The sequence below is a fragment of the Bactrocera oleae genome, chromosome 5, assembly GCF_042242935.1.
Source record: "Bactrocera oleae isolate idBacOlea1 chromosome 5, idBacOlea1, whole genome shotgun sequence".
NCBI lineage: Eukaryota > Metazoa > Arthropoda > Insecta > Diptera > Tephritidae > Bactrocera > Bactrocera oleae.
Window position 1 is genome coordinate 2,236,382 of NC_091539.1, and position 21,834 is coordinate 2,258,215.

General features: G+C 39.2%; 4 protein-coding genes and 1 non-coding gene across 6 annotated transcripts in view; 3 read left to right on the forward strand and 2 right to left on the reverse strand.

Annotated features, from left to right (window-relative positions):
* Positions 1-16,697, forward strand: part of LOC106619457 (ceramide synthase) — a 40,331-nt gene extending 23,634 nt beyond the window's left edge. The window contains exons 3-6 of the mRNA XM_014237543.3: positions 13,776-14,274; positions 14,341-14,568; positions 15,133-15,231; positions 15,298-16,697. Coding sequence (XP_014093018.1) covers positions 13,776-14,274; positions 14,341-14,568; positions 15,133-15,231; positions 15,298-15,498 — 1,027 coding nt within the window. The 3' untranslated portion in view covers positions 15,499-16,697. The remainder of the gene's footprint in view (positions 1-13,775; positions 14,275-14,340; positions 14,569-15,132; positions 15,232-15,297) is intronic.
* LOC106619453 (axoneme-associated protein mst101(2)) lies at positions 732-6,011 on the reverse strand. The gene is made up of 2 exons (XM_070110092.1): positions 4,138-6,011; positions 732-4,080 (listed from the first exon to the last, which is right to left on the reverse strand). The coding sequence occupies exons 1-2, from the start codon at positions 5,972-5,974 to the stop codon at positions 932-934; spliced, it is 4,986 nt and encodes a 1,661-aa protein (XP_069966193.1). The 5' UTR covers positions 5,975-6,011; the 3' UTR covers positions 732-931.
* Positions 6,288-8,343, reverse strand: LOC106619455 (uncharacterized). Its single transcript, XM_014237540.3, has one exon. It carries the CDS (start codon positions 8,188-8,190, stop codon positions 6,532-6,534), a length of 1,659 nt encoding a protein of 552 aa, XP_014093015.3. The 5' UTR covers positions 8,191-8,343; the 3' UTR covers positions 6,288-6,531.
* Positions 16,698-17,598: 901 nt separating the features above from the next.
* Positions 17,599-21,834, forward strand: part of sno (strawberry notch) — a 32,742-nt gene continuing 28,506 nt past the window's right edge. The window contains exon 1 of one of the 2 annotated variants that reach the window (XM_036359385.2): positions 17,599-17,782. In XM_036359385.2, the coding sequence (XP_036215278.2) occupies positions 17,780-17,782 (3 nt within the window). In that variant the 5' untranslated portion in view covers positions 17,599-17,779. The remainder of the gene's footprint in view (positions 17,783-21,834) is intronic. The other variant, XM_014237547.3, reaches the window with a different exon arrangement.
* LOC118680334 (small nucleolar RNA snR65) lies at positions 18,688-18,793 on the forward strand. Its single transcript, XR_004975867.1, has one exon. It is a non-coding gene; the product is annotated as a small nucleolar RNA snR65 (small nucleolar RNA).

Consider the following 21,834-nt stretch of genomic DNA (forward strand, 5'->3'; position numbering starts at 1 on the left):
ATGATTGTTCCCATAAGTCCCACCGTTGTCATTTGTCTAACTCGCTTTGACATCGTTTCTGGTTGGCAGCCAGCGATCTTGACAGCATATAGTCGAGGCGAGCACTGAGTAAATAATATACCATAAATATGCGCTCTTCTGTATAATAAATTATTGTTATACCCTGAACAGGGTATACTAAGTTTGCCACGAAGTTTGTAACACCCAGAAGAAACGTCGGAGACCCTGTCTGTACATATGCAAACTAGTCCCTCAGTTTTTAAGCTATCGATCTGAAATTTACACCTGTCCTTTTCTCACTAAGAAGCTGCTCATTTGTCGGAACGGCCGATATCGGACCACTATACCATATAGCTGCCATACAAAGTGAACGATCAGAATCAAGTTCTTGTAAGGAGCCTCTGTATTTGTGAAGGGTATTATAGCTTCGGTGCAACCGCAGTAAACGTTTTTTCTTTTGTTGAACTTCCAGTACCAACCCCATTTACCACGCTCATTTAAAATTGCTACACAATGTTTCCAGCAACTTTTTCGATATTTTCTTCTTGTCAGGACTTTTGCACATTCCTTATCTGAATCAACCTCATAAACCATCGTTGTTATTATTTACATACATCCTACCTACGTCATCAGGCACTCACATACCTTATGTCTTGATTTCAACTTAAAATTATTTTGATTTTTCGCATTTTTCTTTATTTTTTTATACTCTCTTTTTATACATGATTGTTTATAAAGAATAGAAAACTGTTCGTTTTAATTACAAAAAATTTACAGACAAATTTAGAATTTTAATATTCAGAAATGTGCACATGAGCCTTATGCTTCTTCAAATGTGACACTTGGCCAAGTTAACGTTGCAACTACATCTCACACGTGACAGCTCGTAAGCCGGTCCTTTATAGTCACATGTCAAATGAAGTGGTGTCCGTTAAGTTTGAAAGGCAACCTCGTGCCTACATTCTTTGTAAAGACGTTTGTAATATTTTTGCTGTGCCTTGAGAATTGGTAAGAGACTGTACCTCACCTTACGCGCTCGAGCGATGACTGCGCCTGTTCGCTGTGGTTTGCCCAGCACGTATTCTGGCGCATAATCTTTCTCCATGTCCGTGTCGCTGTTGGACTTCTCGCTTCGTATTTGTGACCTGCTTCTCTGCTTTGAATTTTGCTTTGGTATGTGTTTCGTAACTTTTTGTTTACTTGCTTGCTTTTCCTTGGTATTTTGTTTGGTTTGGTCTCCCTTTTGAACTTGTAGCTCTTGATTCTTTTGCTTACATTTTAGATATGATTTGGATGTCTTCGCTTCTGCGGCCTTGTTTATTCTAGTTTGTGAAATCATTATTGCGCATTGGTTTTGTTGCTTGATTATGTTTTCTAATTCTTGATAAAGCGCTTTGCAGTAGGAAATGTCTTCTGACTTAGTTTTAACAGCACACTCATCTTCTGATTTCCGCTCGTCTTTGTCTTTTCTTAGTTTATGACTGCTGGAGCAGCAGGAACAGAACGGTGATTCAGAGGGTTTAGTTTTTTCGGCTTCTTTAGTTCGCTTTTTCGGTTTTCCTTGATCTTCCCGTAGAGTACTACCGGGCGAAGACTTTCCCTTTGATTTCTCTTTTTTACGTCCTCTAGAAAACAGACCGTATTTTCTGATTGGTTTCTCTTGGACTTCTTCTTCTGGTTTTGTTTTCAAGTGTTTATGTTTCGTATCCCTGTCACCACTTGTTCTTTTTGAGCAACACGAACAACAGGAAGTACCAGATGTTTTCTTTTGAGCTTGCTCTTGACTTTTTGTTTTTGAAAGCTGAGTTTTGCCCCTTGAAGGCTTCCTTGTTGCATCAAATTTTGTGGAATTATCCTTTTTACTTTTTGAACGAGTGGAGCAGCATGATGTTTCTGATTTTTGTGCTTGCACTTTTTCTTGACTTTTAGCCTTTTTGGGTCTTTCGTTGGGCTTGATCAGCTTCCTTAATCTATAGTTCGGTACCTTATCCTGGCTAGTCCTTTGAATTTTGTCCCGACTTTTACTGCTTCTTGGTTTCTTTTTAGATTCATCAAACTTCTTGGTTTTCTTTTTTTCTCCGCTCGAGCGACAGGACCAACAAGACGTTTTGGATGACTGTTTTTGAACTTTTTCTTGACTTCGCGCTTTCGAAGGCTTTTGTTTGGTTTTATCTTTCTCGCCACTGGAGCGACAAGACCAACAAGACGTTTTCGAAGATTGTTTTTGAACGTTTTCTTGCGATCTAGCTTTCGAAAGTTTGTGTTTAGAATTCGCTAGCTTCTTTGACTTATCTTTGTCTTGACTTTTACTTTTTGATGGTTTTATTTTTGGTTCATCCTGTTTCTTTGCTTTATCTTTTTCTCCATTGGACCGACAAGACCAACAAGACGTTTTCGAAGCCTGCTTTTGAACTTTTTCTTGCGATATAGCTTTCGAAGGTTTATGTTTAGAATCAGCAGGCTTCTTTAACGTATCCTTTTGAATTTTCTCCTGACTGTTACTTTTTGATGATTTCTTTTTAGATTTGTCCGACTTTTTTGCTTTATTTTTTTCACCACTGGAGCGACAAGACCAACAAGACGTTTTCGAAGATTGTTTTTGAACGTTTTCTTGCGATCTAGCTTTCGAAGGTTTATGTTTAGAATCAGCAGGCTTCTTTAACGTATCCTTTTGAATTTTCTCCTGACTGTTACTTTTTGATGGTTTCTTTTTAGATTTGTCCGACTTTTTTGCTTTATCTTTTTCACCACTGGAGCGACAAGACCAACAAGACGTTTTCGAAGATTGTTTTTGAACGTTTTCTTGCGATCTAGCTTTCGAAGGTTTATGTTTAGAATCAGCAGGCTTCTTTAACGTATCCTTTTGAATTTTCTCCTGACTGTTACTTCTTGATGGTTTCTTTTTAGATTTGTCCGACTTTTTTGCTTTTTTTTTCTCACCACTGGAGCGACAAGACCAACAAGACGTTTTCGAAGCCTGCTTTTGAACTTTTTCTTGGCTTCTTGCTTTTGAAGGTTTTTGTTTAGAATCTAGGGGCCTCTTTGTCTTCTCTTTTTGAAATTTGTCTTTACTTTTACTCTTTGAAGGTGTCTTTCTATGTTCATCTAACTTTTTTGTTTTATCCTTTTCCTTTAAAGTTTTGTCTTTGCTCTTGGTTCTTGAGTGTTGCTTCTTATCGTTTTCTTTATTTGAACGACAAGACCAACACGACGTATCGGAAGACTGCTTTTGAACTTTTTCTTGACTTTTAGCTTTCAAGGGTTTTTGTTTAGAATCTCCAATTTTCTTTGGCTTCTCCTTATGTACTTTTGAAGCATTCCTGGCAATTGGTTTGTTGTCTTGACTTTTGCTTCTTGTACTTATTTTGTTAGGTTGATGCGATTTTTTTGGTTTCCCTTTGTCACTAGAACGACAGGACCAACATGATGCCTGTGAGGATTTTCTTTCAATTTTCTCCTGACTTTTGCTAGCTTTTGCTGGTTTCTGTTTAGAACCGGTAGATTTGTTTGGCTTATCCTTTTGAAGTTTTTGCTGACTTTTGGATTTTGAGAGTCGCTCATCAGATTCATTTACTTTCTTTGCTTTACCTTTCTTATCACCTGAACGACAGGACCAACAAGATGACTCGGACGCTTTCTCTTCAAGCGTCCTGTTGGACTTTGAAGTCTTCTTTTTAGAATTAGGATGTTTATTGGACTTTTCCTTTTTCAATTTTTCTCGACTTTGAGGCTTTGAGAGTTTTTGCTTGGAATCGTCTTTTGGTCTTTCTCTGTACACTTTCTCCACACTTTCACCCTTTGAAGGTTCCTTTTTAGATTGAGCTGATGTTTTTTTTTTATTCTTTCTAAAACAAAACCAGCATGACGTGGCTGATGTTTTCTTTTTCAGCTTTTCCCGACTTTCGACTTTCGAAGCTTGTTGTTTTGAATCACCAAACTGTTTTGGCTTCACCCTTTGAACTGTTTCTTGACTTCGTGTTTGTGATGGTTTCCGTTGAAGTTTCTTGGCTTTTCTCGTTTGAACTTTTTCGTCACTTTTGACTTTTTTGGCTGGTTTTCTTTTAGTGTCTGTTTTATGTGCTGTAACAAGATCATTATTGATAATTGCAGTGATTAGCGTAGTTCTAAGGTTCTTACCTTTTTGTTTAATGTTGCTATCTTCGTTATTATTTTTGGCTCTTAAATAAGGGCAGCAAGACGTTTCAGAACCGGTATCCTTTTTTAATGAACTTCTTGCTGGTTGTTTGGATGAGGGTTTTGCTTTCTTCGGTTTTGTTTGCGTACGAACTTTATCTTTGACTGTAGCTTTTCTCTTGTCATCAGGCGTTGGCTTGCGGTTCACGGAAGAAGACGAAGTTTTTACTGCTGGCTTTGTTTTCGACTCAGGTTTAGGATGAAAAGCTGGCTGATTTCGACGCCACGCCTTTCTGTCATCCGCTGGTTGTGGTTTATATTTCGTAGAAGATGGTGGTGGTTTTGTGGTTGGCTTGGTTTTTGCCTCAGGTTTGGGATGAAAAGCTGGTTGTTTTCGCCGATTTACATTCACATTCCTATTGTTTTCGTTTTCAATAGGTTTTGAGGCTTGTCGCTTACGGTTTTGTGGTTTCGCCGTAGAAAAACTTACGGCTGTGGAGGGGTTTTTTCGTTTTTTAACTGTCTTCGTTTTTGTTTCTCGTTTATCGCTTTTAAACTTCTGTTTCTTGCGACATAAGAAAGAGCAACACGACGTATTATCGAAATCATTATCTTCTGGCGGCTGCTTATTTTTCGCGCTCTTAATGTTTTTCGGTTTTCGCTTAGATGTGTACACAGAACTATCCGATTTGCTCTTATCAATTTCCTTTTTATGTTTTGCACTTGTGCCTACTGATTTTGTTTTTCTGAGAGCATGCGACTCTTCGTCCACTGGCAGCGAGATCATCTCCCGGGTGTTCTTAGAATCGCACGAAGTACCGCATGAACAAAATGATTCTGGCGTCTTATTGAATTGCTTACGCTTGGCGTCACTGTTTTGTGTAATCCATTCTGTGGTCTGCTGCGGCTCGAATTCTTTAAGATAGTCATCTCCACAACTGCAATCACAAACGTAACATTGCTCATGCTCATATGAATCGGTCTCTGACTGCTGCTGTTTCTTTTTAGAGTTCGAGCCGCAACAGCCCGTTTTCTCTTGTGTTGTTGTAGCTGGTGATGATGCGGATTTCGATTTTTTCTCCTGCTCAGGTTTCACCTCACGTGTGTAAGTGGCTCTAAGCATTTCCAGCAGCTCCACTTCTGCTGTTGTGGGCGCACATTCCAGCTCTCGGTTGGGTCTTGAAGTTTGTTTGTTAGTGCAGTGCGCTGGTGTGTAGGCTTCATAATCCTGCTGCTGCTTATTAGCTTTCGATTTTTTACGCATACCACAACAGCCAACCTCAGCATCTTTGTGGTCCTTCGGTGTCAACTGCATATGCTCTCTTTCGTCTGCATACATGGGAGCATAGGGACGATCGCGTGGATAGCCGCTATCATTGCTTCCATGTGGTCGGGTTTTCGGTTCCTTACGCGCAATAGTCTTACGTGATCTATGCTGTCTCTGCGCGCCCATAGATACTGAATCAGCGCTTGAGCTTGCGGCATGTTTTTTTAAACTGCATCCTTTGCGTTCATTTGGGTTCTTGGCATTATATTTTGTTTCAGTTTCATTTTGTCTAGCGTTGCGTGCTGATTGTTGCGGATTTCTTGGTTTTGTGGTATAAATGGCTTTAAGTTCACGATAGCGTTTAGCTTCCTCACGCGTTTTAAATCGTCTATTCAGTGGAAAAGGGCGATTATGGCTGGGACTTTCACTTTGTTCATGTACTTTTTTCTGTGTTTTCTGTTCTTTTTCCTCGCTTTGTTTGCTACGCGAACGTTTGGCGCATGATTTTTTAAAGCACGAAAAGCCTTTGTTTGTTTCTTCCTCTTCCGAACTCACTTTTGCCCGCGTTTTCATTTCCGTCCTGCCAAATGTGACAATCGCAGTCACACAGACATATGTTCATACCCGATTCGCAAATGTCGGACGCATGCGGGTTGAACCACAGTTCGCGCACCTCCTTCTGCTTGGGTGTGCTATGCGCTTCAGCGCGCCTTGGCTCCAACTTGCGTTTCGCGTCATAATGTTTAGAGGTCGAGGGCATATTGTACTACACGTAAGCACGCAGGCTTTCCGCGGACCAGTGCACTAGTTTTACGAATATTTTTGCCACCTTTACATGCTAAGTTTGGTTTGAGTTGGCTCGAAGTTTTGTTGAAATTTTAGAAAATTGTTTTTGTAAACATATTTGCACAGAAATTTTATTAAAAATAAATTTTAATGTGAAAAAGTATTAGACAAGACACTTGCTGGTGATGACAATGCATGATAACTGAAATGCTACCGTAGCGTGTGGAATTAAAATAAAAATTTCTACTTGCTAAACTCTCCAATACCAATTGATTCAGCGCCGCGTTGCGTCTTAAGCGCTTTTAAAAATCCACTTTACTAACATATCAATCATGATTGTATACTCATTTTATTAGTGGACGCGTTCTTCTGTGCTGTAAATTATAATTACTCGTGCCGCGTCGACCTCTGCGCCTTGGCTTGCGCTCATCCGCTTCCTTTTGTTCGCGCGCCATGCGCTCGGAGAGCACGTGAAAGTACTCCTCCAGCGATGATGTGCTCGGCGTTGCATGTGGATCTTTATAAATGTTCCGATTGTGTCGCCTTATAGCGTTGATTGCTTCCACGTATTTCATATTTATATGACTGCTACTTGGTAAGTGGTCCATATTTGCTGTGGCATATCTAAATTTTGGCTTCTTGTACAACTTTTGCAACTCTGTTTCACTGGGCGCTCTTTCTTCCAATGTGGTCACTCGCATTGGCGCCTTTTTACGACCTTTCAAAAACGGCAAACAACTACCGAACCTCCCGTGCGAAATCGTGCTTTCTATTTCTCGCACTGCTTTCTGTTCTTGCAGCGCACACTCTGCATTAGACGCGAGCACATCAGGCGTTCTCGAAAAAAGTTGCTTTTTGTTTACAATTAACGTGCTTTTATGCTCAACTTCATTTTGCAATGAGTTTGCTTCGGTTCTTAAGCAATTCAATCTGATGGCCAACATCTTTTCGCCAATTGTTCGTTCGTTTTTCACGCTCGAGCTTGAAGGCTGCATCTCTTTCGCTATTGGTGGTTTTGGTGGCTCTGTCGCTATCACTTGTTGTTTGTGTGTCTCCTTGTCTTTCACGTTTCTCTTCAATTTTTCGCTTTTCACCTTCTGTTTTAGCACTCTTTCTCTACCCATTACTTTCTGCTTTATCACCTTCTCCTCTCTGAGCTTATGCTTCAAAGCTTCGTCGTCCTTTTCAGGCTGCGCCGTAATTTTAGTGTGTCGCGCTTTCTCTTTTTCTTTGACAATTCGCGTTGCTTGTAGACCGCGCTTGAGTTTGCGGCATAGCGTGTTTTCCGTTCTACATTTAATGGCTACATCCGCATCACACTTATTATTACCCTTCATCACTGGCTTTTGCGCACACTGTGTAGGCTCGAGCTTCCGTTTCGGCTTAAAATAGAGCATGAGGCGTTGTAGCGTGCGCGCGCTGCTCCGGGTTGCCATGCTAAATTTTTGCGGTAGCGCTTGAACGCCACTCTGCAGCTTGCGTGTAGAACTCTGGTTCGTTTGTATTGGCGCCACTCTTTTGGTGCCTGCTGCTGGATTAAGCTGTTGCGTCGGTCTCTTTGACTTCACATTGCTTGCCGTTGCCAATACGTTTTGGCTTTTCTTACCGACTGCGCCGATCCTGCTCTGTCCCGCCTTGATTATAGACTGCTCTCTACATTGCCGCACGGATTGATAGGCTTTGTTAACTCGTGGCGTTGAGACACTGTTATATTTTGGTTTTAGTAGTATGCTTAAATCGCGGTTAACTCTTCTCAAGTGCTTCAATATCTCCATCTCTGTGCGTACGAAATGTGGTAGTTGCTGCCTTCCTGTTTCATTTTGGCGCACATTTTTTCCATTTGTTGCCCGCCATCCCTGATTGGGCTTGTTTGGCGTTTGCTTTCCTTGTGGCGCAGCCTGTGTGCTTTGTGGTAGTCCGGTTGAGGTGTTCCACTTTTTTGAAGCCTCTGTTGTTTCGCCGCTGTGTTTTCGTTGCTCTCCTGAATTTAAAGCATTTTCCATGCTAGAACTGGTTTCGGTCTATTGTGCAAACTGAAATTTTTCTAATACCATTTACTGTTTTTTTTTGCAAAAATAATCAAAAAATATAAAAAATGTTCTTTAATAAAAAAAAAAAGTATTTTAAAAAATATTCACTTTTTTGTAATTTTTGACAATTTACAATATTGAACAAAACGTTTGATAAAAACAGATATTGTGCGCCGAAAGTATATGTTCAGTGTGTTCCGAAAATATAGCGCTGCGTTCCCTGCGGCTACACGTTTTCCTCAAAATTCGTAGTCTTCGAAAACGCAAGAACTTCCAAGCGAACAAGTTCTTCTAAACTACGTATAATGCCCAGACCTGAGTAGAGATAGCTATGCAACGTTCTAAAGCTCTAGCTAAACTCGTTTATTATAGAAAATTCTGTCGGTTCCTACTCACAAGATTTGACGGTTACGACTAAATTTCGTCTTCAGTTTATCAAAACTTAAGCGTAAATAAAGCAAACACCTCCTTGGAAGCGCCGTAGAACCCAAGCGCAATCGATCAGAGTTAAATAACCAAAAGCCTCGTTTACAGTGAATATTTATTGGGACAATTTAATTACATAAGCGTACATTTTTAAATGAGTCCAAGTTAGCTGTAAATTGCATATCAGCACAAGACACATCGGTTCTATAGTTGTAGCTCAAATATAAAAACAGCACACACTTCTACAAGCTACGCTCACATGCCAAGCCTACAATTCCTTAAGAGCTAAGACAGAAAGGACTCACATTACTCTCAGTGAGTTAAGCTTCTGACTCTTGCACAACATTTAACGATTTTCTCTTCAGTTTGCGTCTTCGTCTAGAGTGCGGTTGTGTCGTTGGCGGCGTTAGGTTTTCCATGGATTTTATGTATAGCGAATGCGCGCCGATTGCGTATGCGATTTCGTTGCAGCGATTTTGCTGACCGAGTATGTATGCGTTGTTCCTCACGAGCGGTATGCATACAGAATCTGCTGCCAGCGGTCTGCGCTTATGGCGCTTTCGTGTTTTGCTAGCCTTTTTCGCGGCTGGCAGTTCTGGCTTAACAATGCGTTTTCTGGAAGTTGTTTGCCTCTTTGCTTTATTTGATTTTCCCGCTTCTTTTGCGTTTTGTTGCGGCAGTCGTATTTGCTGCGTACAACTGTTGCTGGGTTTGTCGGAAATAGCATGTTTTTTGTTATGACGCTGCTTTAGTTGAGTTTTGATGTGCATCAACATATCCTCCAGTGACGATGTGCTCGGCTCACAGCGCGTTTCGTTGTCCGAATTTGAGTAAGTGGTTTTGAAGTCTTGTACGAGCGCGCATGACTTGACGGCGGCCTTACTTGTTGAGGGCACATCATCAGCCATTTGATTTAGGGACGTTTTGCTCACTGTTGTACACGTAGATCGATCGGTTTTCGGTTTCGCTCTTGAGTTTAACATTCCGCTAAATTTTACGCAAGAATTTGTGGCAGTGTGGACCGGCAGACGTTTATCACTTCTCTGACGCTGTCTTAAGAGCTCTAGCGAATTTTGCGCAGATAGCACGTAAAGTTCCGAGTGACAAACGCGTGAATTGGTACGATATTTGCTCGTAGCTTTACGTCGTCTTTGCGGCAAATTTTTATTTCTATAGTGTTTACAATTACTTTTCGGCACTTTGACGCTTGCGCTGCGCTTCGTTTTCGTTTTGGTATTTTTTGTTACATTGCTACACGACTCTATAGATCTAGCGCTCGTATACGAGTGGACGCTGCGTTTTTCATAAACTCTCTTCTCGTCACATAATTTGGAAAGCGATGTATGTGCCGTTTCAGACAGGGATGCAAAAGAGTCTGATCTTTTTCAAATTTTCTTTTGGTGTCGCTCTGGGCATTCACACGGTCAAAAAGAGTCCAGCAACTCGAGTCTAGTTTTTCTGCATTCCTTTTCACAAAATGTTCGTAAATATTTGTGCGGTTCGACTGCGCAACACCGCGCAACACTGCATGCTGCGTATTTCATTTGTATGTTGAGATGATGGTCACACATTTTGCTTGCAATGAATTACCATGAATATGGTAGAACAATATGCATAATACAAGTACCTACCCGCTAAATAGTTTCAAAAAAATACTAAAGACGGGAATTCCCTAATCCACAAGAATGTATTGAATATCCGCAACTAATATTTTCAAGGCCAAATTTATAATAGCAATTTCCTAATCTTTAAGTATTAAAAACTCATAATTTCTTTACTGCGTATTAAAAATTCATAATTTCTTTACTCCATAATCTATATATTAATTTTCTCCTTATTTACAATTTGTCATAATATTTCTATTATTCTATGCATACATATTTGCATATTACATACAAAAATAGATAACAGAACTCAAATTTGCGATCGAATTCATTTGAAACCGAGCGCTCTTGCAACCATTCAAAGGATTTGAAAGTGAAAAGGAATGCTGAAAAGGGTAGCAGCGAGCTGTTACGAACAAGAACACAAAGCGTGCCACCCGAACACGAGTGGCACGGTCCCTTCGTCTTTCCTCGTCGTCCCCTCGCCCACAATAAACTGGTATGAGACTCTTTTGCGTCCCTGTCTGAAACGGCACTATGCAATTTTTCCCAATATTTACTTTGTTTTGTCACGTTTTCTTTCGCTTCGGTTTGATTTTCATGCTTGCGCTCGAACTTTTTCCGTTGCGCATGCGACCTTTGTAGTGTGTTTCTACGTTTCTTTGCCAAATATATATGCTCCAAGGAATCACGTGGTTTAATTGATGCAGCAAATCCTTCCTTTTTATATATCTTAGACTTCACTTTCTCTACATGGAACGCAACTGGTGCCTGCTCTGCTGCTTGGCCATTATCCAGTTCAACTTCCATGTGAGAAAGTGTGTGTTGGCAAACTTCGTTTGTCGCTTTGTACGTGTGCTTGCTTCTCACGCGCAGTGGTGTCTTTAATGACCGTTCACTCTTTATTTTCAGATTTTTCATCTCAGTAGAGATTTGTGCGAGGTCATCCACTTCAGAGGAAAAATCTAGCGTAACCTGCTTGTCCATTACATCGTTCTGCGGCACATCTCTACCAGCTTTGGCGCGTAAATATGTCAGCTGTGTGAGTTCTCGTTGTCTATCGATGTCTTCAAGCCTTTCCAGCTCTACAAAACCTAACTTTGTTTTTCTATCAACTATGCCGCGCGTTTCCGTCTCCGCGTATTTACGCATATTCTCCATTTGCAGGCTAATTTCGGAGTCTCGCATGCGTGTTATATCGCTTTTATGCCAAATTAATTCCAATTCATTCGCATTTTTTGTTCGTTTGCGCTCGTGCTGTTTGTCCGCTGTCATTTTGCCGTAAAGCTCTTTCAGCGCCGAGGAATGCGTATGCCGATTGTTGTGCTTGATTTCTGACCTTTCCTTATTATTTTCTTTATTCTCGCATTTCTTATGCGTTCTAGCTACCTTTTCCTCTTTACTCTTTCGTTTGCTTATGACACTCTCTTTCTTTTGCACTTTTTTCGTGAGCTCCGCTGTGACCCTGCGGTATTCCGTGTTCAACATGCTTCCGCAAACTGATACTCCCGATTTGGATCCATAATCTGCACTCAGCGCAGCTGCCAATTCATAGTTTTCCTTCGGTTGAAATATGCCTCCACTACACGCATCGTCTTTGATATATGACCGTATTTTTATGCGTGACGTTTCGTTGAAGTTTTTTTTTTGCTAAACTCTCCATCCTCCCCGCCAGCTATACGTTCATTGTGTTTACTTTGCCTCACACTTGAATTCCTATTTGTGGGTGTTTTTGGTGCGTCCGAGAAGCATGTGTCGCTAATGGTCTGTATGAGTCCGCGCCGTTCATGCTGCTGTGATCTTGACTTAGATCTGCTTTGCCGTGACCTAGTCCTGCGATTATCCGTTGTTGCCGTAGTTGTCGAATAACTCTTATGCCGTTTCTGTAGCCGTTCGCGTGGTACGTCGCAAAATGGTGCGCGCTCGCCTTGTGTATCGACGCCATACAATGGATTTCGAGCCAACATAGCCTGCTCGTGCTCTTCCAATAAACTGAGAAACTCTGGTGAGATGTGCTTAAAGCTCTTCGGGTCCATGAGTCGCTGCTCACCATCTCGTATGGGTCGTGCCAACTGCAAATCCTCATGCGGTTGGTACGACTCACGTGTCGAGATGCCAAACATTTTGCATTTCTCACTCAATTTCGCGCCCATGTTCTGCTCACGCTGGCACTCGTACCACGTAGTAGCTGTATCCGGCACGTAGATACTCGACTTCTTGGCGGCAGACCACAAACTGTCGGTGATCTCATTGCAATCGGTGCGACAAGGTACATTGTTGCGACCCAGCTGTTGCAAACCCATTTGCTGGTTCAAACGTATGGCCTGATTGGCGGCTTCAGGCATGACATTACTGTTGATACTGTTGATGAAGGCGCTATAGTTGGAGGGGCATAAGTAGTCTTGTTCCGCTTGTTGTTGTTTCACGCGTAAACGATCCTGTTGCGCTTGATATTTATTAAAGGTTGGCTGGTTTTTGTTTGTAAAGAGATCTGGGCCATAATAGTTGCCGCAACGTGAAGCTGCCAAAACTTGCGACGTTAAGTAGCGATAACAGTTGGTATTACCGAAATTTCCGAAATTCATATTGCTGAGTTACTGATATTCGTACATTGGAGACCGTAACATTTAATATGTGATATGTACACGTAATATGAGGATTTAGTACGTTTTTCTTAAATTTTTTTAAAAATATTTTTTCCGAAATGGAAAACGTTTAATCTACGAAAAATTTTATTTGAAAGTGACAAAATTCGAGTTGTGCTTTGAGTGGTCCAAATGCTAAAAACAAAATTTGAGAGTCTACACATTGGCTGTATAAGTGCGGCGTTGCCATTTTGGGGGAATATGTTTTTTTTCCCTTAATTGTGTGCTTGCTCGAGCTATTTGCTGGCTTGAAGGTCTTAGCGTCATAACGACTTATGTGTACCTATACTTAACAGTGTCTTAAGCGGCATTTGGCTAAACTTTGGGCTTGTAATAATAGGTATTAAGCAATAGTCGCAGTTCTCGGTGCTCCTAATTACATTCCATATTTGTATGAACGCGGTTTATTATGATTTTTACTATTTTTCCTCGGTACCCGTTTGACTTTCCCTACCTAGAATATCTGTATAATCGTGGATACGCCTCCTATATGAGAATGATCGCGCAAGAATCCTGCTCCGGTGCTTGCTTCGCACACACAGAGTGCTGTGTCTTTGATACTGTTATTTATTTTTGAAAATAAAGTCTATTCTCTCCGTTGGCGATCTCCTACCTCACAATTATAATTTCAGACTAGCCTCAGCTCGGTAGACCAATAAAGACACCAAAGTCTTAACTACGAAACTTGGATATTATGTAGAGAGTAGTTCATTCTAGTTGAGTAAACTTTCTAGCGGAATATCTCTTTCAGTTTCAGTAATATACCTTTTCTCAGCATATACTCGTAATATATAAAAATTGTTATTGTGTTGGAGAATTGCAGCGCTGCTTGCTAAACGAGCGTAGTAATTTACTCATATTTTGTCTAACTTTTCGCTTGCAGAATCGTTTCCGCCATACAGGCCACATTCTCCTTTCTGGTCGGTTTCATCGTATGTAAGTCCACCTGCAGCAAATCGTTCGTGTATGCCTCACATTTTCTAATGGAGGCATATGGCTGGTTTGGCACCGCTTACTTTATGTACGACATTTGGTCAATGTACAAAGTGCACACACAAAAAATCGCTGACAAATTGAAGCTGATGCGTTTGAATGCAGCCGCCACAGCTGCAAATTCGTCGAATGGCGTCAATATCGTCAATGGCGCAGCACTAAAGCACAACAGCAACGGTGTGTCAAGTGCTGCTGGTGACAGCGGTGATGAGTCACCGGTACGTGTGTCAGCGCAGCAACGCGAAAACGATGATATTTACGATTACGATGGCGAATGCGTGCAAATACCGAAGGATGGCAAATGGGATTTCATCAAATATGTGATCACGCATCCGGTGATGATGATACATCATGTTTTCATTGGCACTTTCGGCCTGCTGGTCGTAACGGTGCGTGTGTTATGCTTAAATAGTGCAGACTTTTTTATTAAATATGTAATATTTTCTCTCATTTAGTACATACGCGGCGGTGGCCATTGCATTTACAGTTACATGTTCATGATGGAGTTCTCCACACCATTTGTGTCGATGCGCAGCATACTGAGCACCATGCGTTTGAAGGACTCGCGCGCATACATCATAAACGGTCTGCTAATGTTGGGTTCCTTCTTTGTGTTTCGTGTTGTTATGTGGCCTTATGTCATGTACCGTTATAGTTTGGCTATAAATGTGAGCTTCTGGCAGGTAAGCAGAGTCGGCAAGCGCCTACTTTTTTATTTTTTAATTTTTTTTGTATTTTTTATTTTGATTTTGCATTAAATACAGTAAGTTTAGCGTTAATTGATATCTTGTCGAATTGCAGTATGAGGTTATGTTGAAAACACATAGCGGTACTATCATGCGCTTATGCATGGTTTTTAACAACGGTTTGCTGTCGCCACTATAAGTTAGCGATTTTCGTGTTTACAGTTAAAATTAGTTAAGTTAAAGTCAGATAAGTTGAACGCAGCGTACAAATAAATAAATTTTTGATAATGTCTAAACCTTTTCTCACTGCTCGGCGATGTAACTTATTTTGAATACTAAAGTACTTTTCTCACATCAGTGGGTTTTTTCTCAGTTGATGAGTAGCCGCTTCTTTCAAAATTTAGCAAAATGCGACATACTACAGTAGCTTTTTTTTTGTTGTAAGCGTTTGCCCTTAGCTATTTTTGGTTAACAAATTGATCTCTCCTAGCCTACTTGTATGGCTATTGGAAAATGTTCTCGTTATAATTTTTGTGCTTTACTCTTTTCTATTCCTTACAGGCATTGACCACTTTACCACGAGGTTGCATTATTAGTATTATGATACTCTTCCTACCTCAACTGTATTGGTTCTTTTTGATGGTAAAAGGTGCATTAAAAGTAAGTAGAAATAACGCAACTTTCTTGCTTTCTAAACACAAACCTGACTTTTTTCACATTCCTCAGGTTTTCTCAACACCCAAACCAAAGCAGGATGCAGCACCGAAAAAACTCAGGCAATCGAAAAATAATAATCTCTCACCGGTAACACCAAATGCTGAACACGACTTTAGTCAAATTTGTGCAAATGAGGCCAACAACGCTGGCGCCAAACCGTCAGCCACAGTCCACCGGCAGCCATTAGCCACTAATAATGGTAAAATTTAGATAGATCTGCAAACAAGTTGAATTTTAGCAGCAGTCAAAAGCAGTTAATAGCCAGAATAGCGCGTAAATTAGTAAAAAAAATATTCTAAGTGGCCAGGCGGCATACGCCACACGCGAAATTTTCGTTAGCTGCTACGCTGCGCAATTCAATTAAGTTTGTACAAATTGAGTTTGTGATTATTATACTTATACATACCTACATACATTGTACGGCACAATTAGCTAACAATTTGTGAATGAATTAAGTGACGATTAACTTTCAATTAACCTGTATGCATTTCAAGCGTCTTCTGTTATACGAGTAGATTTGATTTACGCGCTGCTGGACAAGCCACAAAATAACATTCTAAGCAAAGTTAACGTATTCATTTTTATACAAAGCAACTGTTTAACTTAGAAAGCGAGTAAGCGAGCTGTGACTCCAAAATATTGAACATATTTTTTTTGTTTTTTGCAACAATTGTCTTCTCGCATGTTCTTCTACTTATTGCTGTATATGTATAGGTGTATTTGTGTAATCGTGCGTATACAAAGCTAATTATTTTAGCATTACACATAATCATTTACAATAAAGAAATTACTTTTAAACAATTATTAATATTATACAAGAAATTTACCATATAGCAGCTGACATATTTGTAAATGTATGAAAATAGAGAACAAATAGCTATTATTAATAATAATTTAAGTGATGTAATTTGTAAAATTTTAGTGAATGCAGTACAACTAATTTTTTCTAATAATTTTTCTTCTTGAGTTCCTTTAATTACTAACGTATGCAAAGAAATAACAATTTGTTTACATAAGTATTGATTAATTATGTAATTGTATTTGTATGCATAACTTGCCCACATAATTAATAAACAAATGTATGTATAATAGTTGTGTATTTAACCAAAAAATAAAACAAAAAAATATGCAATTTATCAGCATTTAACGAGCTTCAGCAAAATATGTAGAAAAATCAAAGCAAAACAAAAGCAGTAAAACTTGTGCGTGCTGAAGCATGCAAGTTCTCGCATTTTGCTGTACTTTCTAGTGATGCATTTTAATGAGATAAAATGTTTTTGTGTTGTGAAAAGTAAAATACTATACAAAAGGTATATGTAAATGTACACTAGCAAAATTCAAACAATTTCTTGTGCTTAATGTTATCATGTGTGCATAAAAAATAAAGATTACTACAATTTGTGTGGCTATTACGCGTGTTTTACTTAAACAAGGGCAATAGTGTAAAAGTTCTGGTTTAAAAAGCATTCCGAAATACCGGTAGTTGCCGGCATAACCACCTACAGCCTTAATAATTGCTGTTCACCAGCTAGTTGTGGCGCTATTGTTGTTATTGTAGTGAAAGAAAACATGCCTCAAGTAATTTGCAGTAATGCTGTCGAGTTGACAGTTCTTCGACGCATAAACTACCGGGTACGTTTCGGTTATGTAGAACCGACTGTCGTGTGAACGTTCTCTCATTATTATCGACAGGACAAGGAAGGTTAGAAAAACACATGCATTTTGAGAATACTACAGTTGTAGCAAATCACCAAGTGCTTGAGCTCTTGAAATGTTTATGCTATAATGTCAGCTGAGAGGTAGTAGCTGTTGCAGGTGGTTGTGCAACTACATTAGCTTTATTTAACTAAAAGACACTTTACAGCGGTCAAGGCTGCACTTTTCACATGCTCTTATTTATAATTTCTGCGCTAAAGCGAACTTTATCGTATGTGCAGCTTTGAAATATATAAACAAATGTGCGCTTTTCCTTTTCCGGGCGGAAAAATGTGTGGACAGTAAATAAAATGCATGTGTGCCACAAAGTGGATTGTATGGGCGGTAAGCAGCGTGTGAGCGTATGAAATTTTAAGAAAATGCGTATAAGCTAACAGATATGCGTAATAACTAAACTATGAAAAGTAAAAATGGAAGTGTGTTTTACCAAAAACGAGAACAGCTTGTAAATAGAACATCGTCTTTCAAAAATAAATCGAAATATACGTATTTAACTGTAAAGTTAGTTTAGATTTACACCAGTCAAGAACGTGTGGAATGCATTATTGCTCCAAGTGGCAACACGTGTGCAAAGGCAATGTCAGTGCTCGGCAACTCTGTGGCTCAGTTGATTTCGGAATCTCGTCAGGTACGGAATAAAAAAATTTATGCGAAGCGTGTGAATTGTGCGTTGCCTCGTTTACGAATATAATTTCCGGATCGTGTTGTGAAAAAAGTGTATTATAATAGTTTTGTGCATATAAACGTGTCCGGCGAAATCGCATATTAACCGAAAATGGTAAGTAGAAGTGTTATTTGCTTGCAGGCTAGTTGTAGTTGTGCTTAAAAAATGTTAATCGCCAAGCACACGCTGTTCTATTCTGCAGCGGGTGCTGCGCTGCCAAGGCAGCCAATCAACCAAACCAAGTCAACGCGTTATTACGACTCAATGAATGGTGTTACTGGTAGTGCCCTAACTTTTGTGCCAATTCCGTGTTGTTAATTTGTTGGCGAACGCTTGTCAAGATTTATGCAAATCATGAGATCTAGCAAATTTGTTTGTCGCTTGAAAGCAGCGCCTGCTGATTATTTCGTAATTTTTTTCATGTAGTGAAATGCTGAATGCTCGCTGGTGTTTTGTGCTTTCGCATGTTTTGCATAATTTTTCATTGTTTGTATTGTGTGCATAAGCAAAGCGTTGGCGTAAATTTGTTCTTTAACGTGTTTATAATGTGTCGATTTCATGAAATTTTGTAAGTTGAAAATCAACTATTACAATGAGTATTTTGCATTGCTTTTGTAAAGACATTCGTTTTTGTTTTTTCCTCTTTGCACGTTGCTATGTCGTCGTTTCATCCAGTCGCTTATCTGCGTTTGTTCTTTTCGTGTGTTTTGTTCTTAAGCCATTCATTGCGCTATTCCTCTCGTGTTTTCTTATGTTATTGCTGTTTTTCTACAGGTAAGCAGTAACGTGGTATGGTCATCTCTTTTTGACACATGCGAACGAGTGGCTTGCTGAACAGCTGTTTTGTATGTCGTTTTGCGAATTCATGCAGGGTTGCGTAGTGAGAATTTGCAAGTAATTTTTGGGTATTTTTGTTAATTCAAAATCAGGCTTTTCTTAAAGAAATTTCGAAAAATTTATAGAACCCGGAATTTTATGCGTTTAAAGACTGTCACCTCGGCAGAATTTCTACAAATTACGTAAAAGATGTTATCTGTCGCAACAAAACAACATAAGCAAGATAGTTTCTTGAAGCAATCTAAATTGTTTATTATAGTGTTTTAAAAAGTAAACAGGTCTCAGAAAACCGTATTTAGAAAATATAGTTTAGAGTATTTAATTGTTCTGAATTAAAAAACAAAAAAATATATCGAAAAATAGTAGGTTTTTAAGATATTCTTTATTTAAATTGAGAAAACTAAGGCTTGTTAACTCAATATTAAGAATGTAAGGTCTAGAAGTTAGGTTAGGAAGCTCGTTTATTATTAATTTTTATGGATATTTTTGCTTATGACACAATTAATAGGTTTTGTGCTGCTGTTTGCAAGAAGCTGAAAATTGCTTTTGAAATATTTTTGTTTAGCGGATTTTTATTTATGAATTTCTGGCAACACTAGGCGCTGGAAATTCCCCTTTATATAAACAAAATGTTATGGTTGTTATTTTTATTTTTTCAAGCGCTTTTGTTAATTATAATTAATATTCCAAAAAATCGTGTTTCTTATTTAAGTCACCAGCTTGATTTGTTAAGCGTAATTACAATCATGCTAAAGCGTTGTGAGCGCCAAAGGTGCATACATATCTGGAATGTGTCTCCATCTAAAATACATATGTATGTATGTATACCATATAGTGGGTGTGTGCATGTATGCATGTATGTACGCACGCTTTCAAACCTCCCTAACGAGCTACACGAGCTTGCTGCTTAGCTCTGCAGGTTGCTATTTCCGCATATATGTACAATGTCATGTGTGCAAGCTTCTGCAACAACACGTCAGTTTGACAGCGCATGCGCGTGCGCACCACCCTCATCAGGCGCACAAGCTGCGAATACATGGCGCTATATATTTTCAATGCGTTGGCGCTTGCACACAAAATGTGTGTGTATATCCTTGTTCATAAGATTTTTTCTATGTATTTTCTTATGCTTTGCATTTTTTCACAGTGTACAATTTGAAGTTGTGAACATGTGTTGATTTTTTCCGTTTTTGTTTTGCTCGCACTTTTTTACCAAGAATGTGCTACATTTTTCGCCTCGTTTTGTGTCGTTTTTTCGTAATTTTTTTTTCGTTGCGCCCAAGGCAGCCATGTACATGCTCGTGCTTTATCGGCGTTTTCTGTTTTTATTTTTATTTTCGTATTTGCTGTAAGCGAAATTGTGGAAAATATGCATGCGTATCCTGGAAATTATCCTTTTTTATTTTCATGCAACACACTTTGTATGTGTGCGGTATGCATATGTATGTGTGCATAGTTAATGGCGCATTTGTATATAGGACACGGTAAATTTGGTGGCGCGACTGCAGCTGCGCTGCTTTTGTGATTCTAACAGTTTTTTTTTGTTTTGATTTAATTTAGATTTTTCTGGTTTTTTTTTTGCCATTCATGTGTGCAGCGTGTACTCTCATTGTTTAGTTTGCTGCTTGCTTTTTGAAGGTCGTTCGTTCTTAGTTTTGTATTTGTATGCTTATCGGTCAAGATAGTGAAATCCTTCAGTAGTCCTTTTTTATTTTTTTCAATCATTGCAATGACTTTATGGCATTATTTGCTATTTGTGATAGGTTATAATCTCACTAGTAGCGGAGCGGATGGATCTTCGAAAATTTTCAAAATGGATTTTTTCAATGCTCTTAATTATGTGGAAAAATACATATGTATACATGTAGATTAAAAAAAAAAATTAACATTTAGAAATAGATTTTTTATTGAGGTTATGCAAGTTTTTTTTGAGGTTAGGTAAATTTTTTTTGAGGTTATGTAAGTTTCTTTTGAGGTTATGTACGTTTTTTTTGTTTGAGGCTAGGTAAAACTTTTTTGAGGTTAAGTCAGTTTTTTTTGTTTTGTTTTGAGATTATGTAAGTTTTTTTAAAAGGTTATGTAAGTTTTTTTTTGTTGGTTGGTTTTGAGGTTATGTTAGTTTTGTTTTGAGGTTATGAAGTTTTTTTTGGGGCTATGTACATTTTTTTTGAGGTTATGTAAAATTTTTTTTGTTGAGGTTATATAAGTTTTGTTTTTGAGGTTATGTAAGTTTTTTTTTGAGGCTATGTAAACGTTTTTTTTTGACATTTGAGGCTACTAATAACAAAGAATAAGCAGTTTTTGGGTAGATTTTCAAACAAGATAAAAGTAACACCAAATGAAAAGTAGAACAGTTGATAGGCTTCAGTCTAAAATTTTAGCAAATAATCTAGAAAATAATCTAGAATATTCATAGCTTGCTGAAGCTTACGGTTTTCAGTTTAACTCGCTGAATTTGCATAAGTACTAACGGAACGATTGCTTTGTAGTATGAATCTGTCAGCAAAGTCCATATAGCAGCTTCTCCAGGTATATATTTTTTAGCACATTAGTTCAAAATTACTCGAGAAAACACGCAACCTGCGCCAAAAGCCATGTAAATAAAAACAACGCACTGTTGGTATGAGCAAAACGTGGGTTCGGACAGATTTATGTTGTGTTTTAGGTATTTGTTAAGAGAGGAAACCGAATGGTGTTGCAGGCGCTACACTATCGTGCCAATAACTTTGCAAAATTTTGTTGCAACTCAAGTCTATAGCAAAAGTTCGCAACCATAGTTTTTCAGCCTACGAAATACGACTCATTGAGGTGTGAAAGCACTACACTGGACGTGGTGGAGGCTGCTACCAAGCTGATTGCAGGTGCGTGTTTGTGTGGTTGGGCATTTATGCAGGCAACGTTCTGCTTTAGAAGCTCCCTGTGGAGCTGTATGCGCTTAGCGCGAGCGCTAGGGCTCGGCGTTCTGTGCCTCACCTCCTCTGTAAATGCGACAGAGCTCCAATAATTGTTTGTATTGCGACTGATGGCAGTTGTTAGCGCGTTCGTTAGTGGTTGTGGGCAGCTGGGGTGTATTTATTTGTACCCCTGCAGGCGGCGTTGGTATTATTTTGGCATAGTTTGCCGTTATACAAGTATGTTCGTACATGTACCCATATTGGGTATTGCTCACTAATTGAGGCACTGCTATGTGCCCTCCCAGCTTGCTGTTGTTGTAGCTGTCGCGCTGCTTGCAACTATTTTGTGCTATTCAAAAGCCTACTGTCCATACACACACACACACACACACACACACACACACACACCTACATACATTTAACCATCGGTTGAAT

Coding starts and splice junctions, on each gene's coding strand:
- LOC106619453 (XM_070110092.1), bottom strand. CDS start 5,974: ATGAAAACGCGGGCAAAAGTGAGTTCGGAAGAGGAAGAAACAAACAAA. Junction 4,081..4,137: donor TAGCAACATTAAACAAAAAG/GTAAGAACCTTA, acceptor ATCTTGTTACAG/CACATAAAACAGACACTAAA.
- LOC106619455 (XM_014237540.3), bottom strand. CDS start 8,190: ATGGAAAATGCTTTAAATTCAGGAGAGCAACGAAAACACAGCGGCGAA.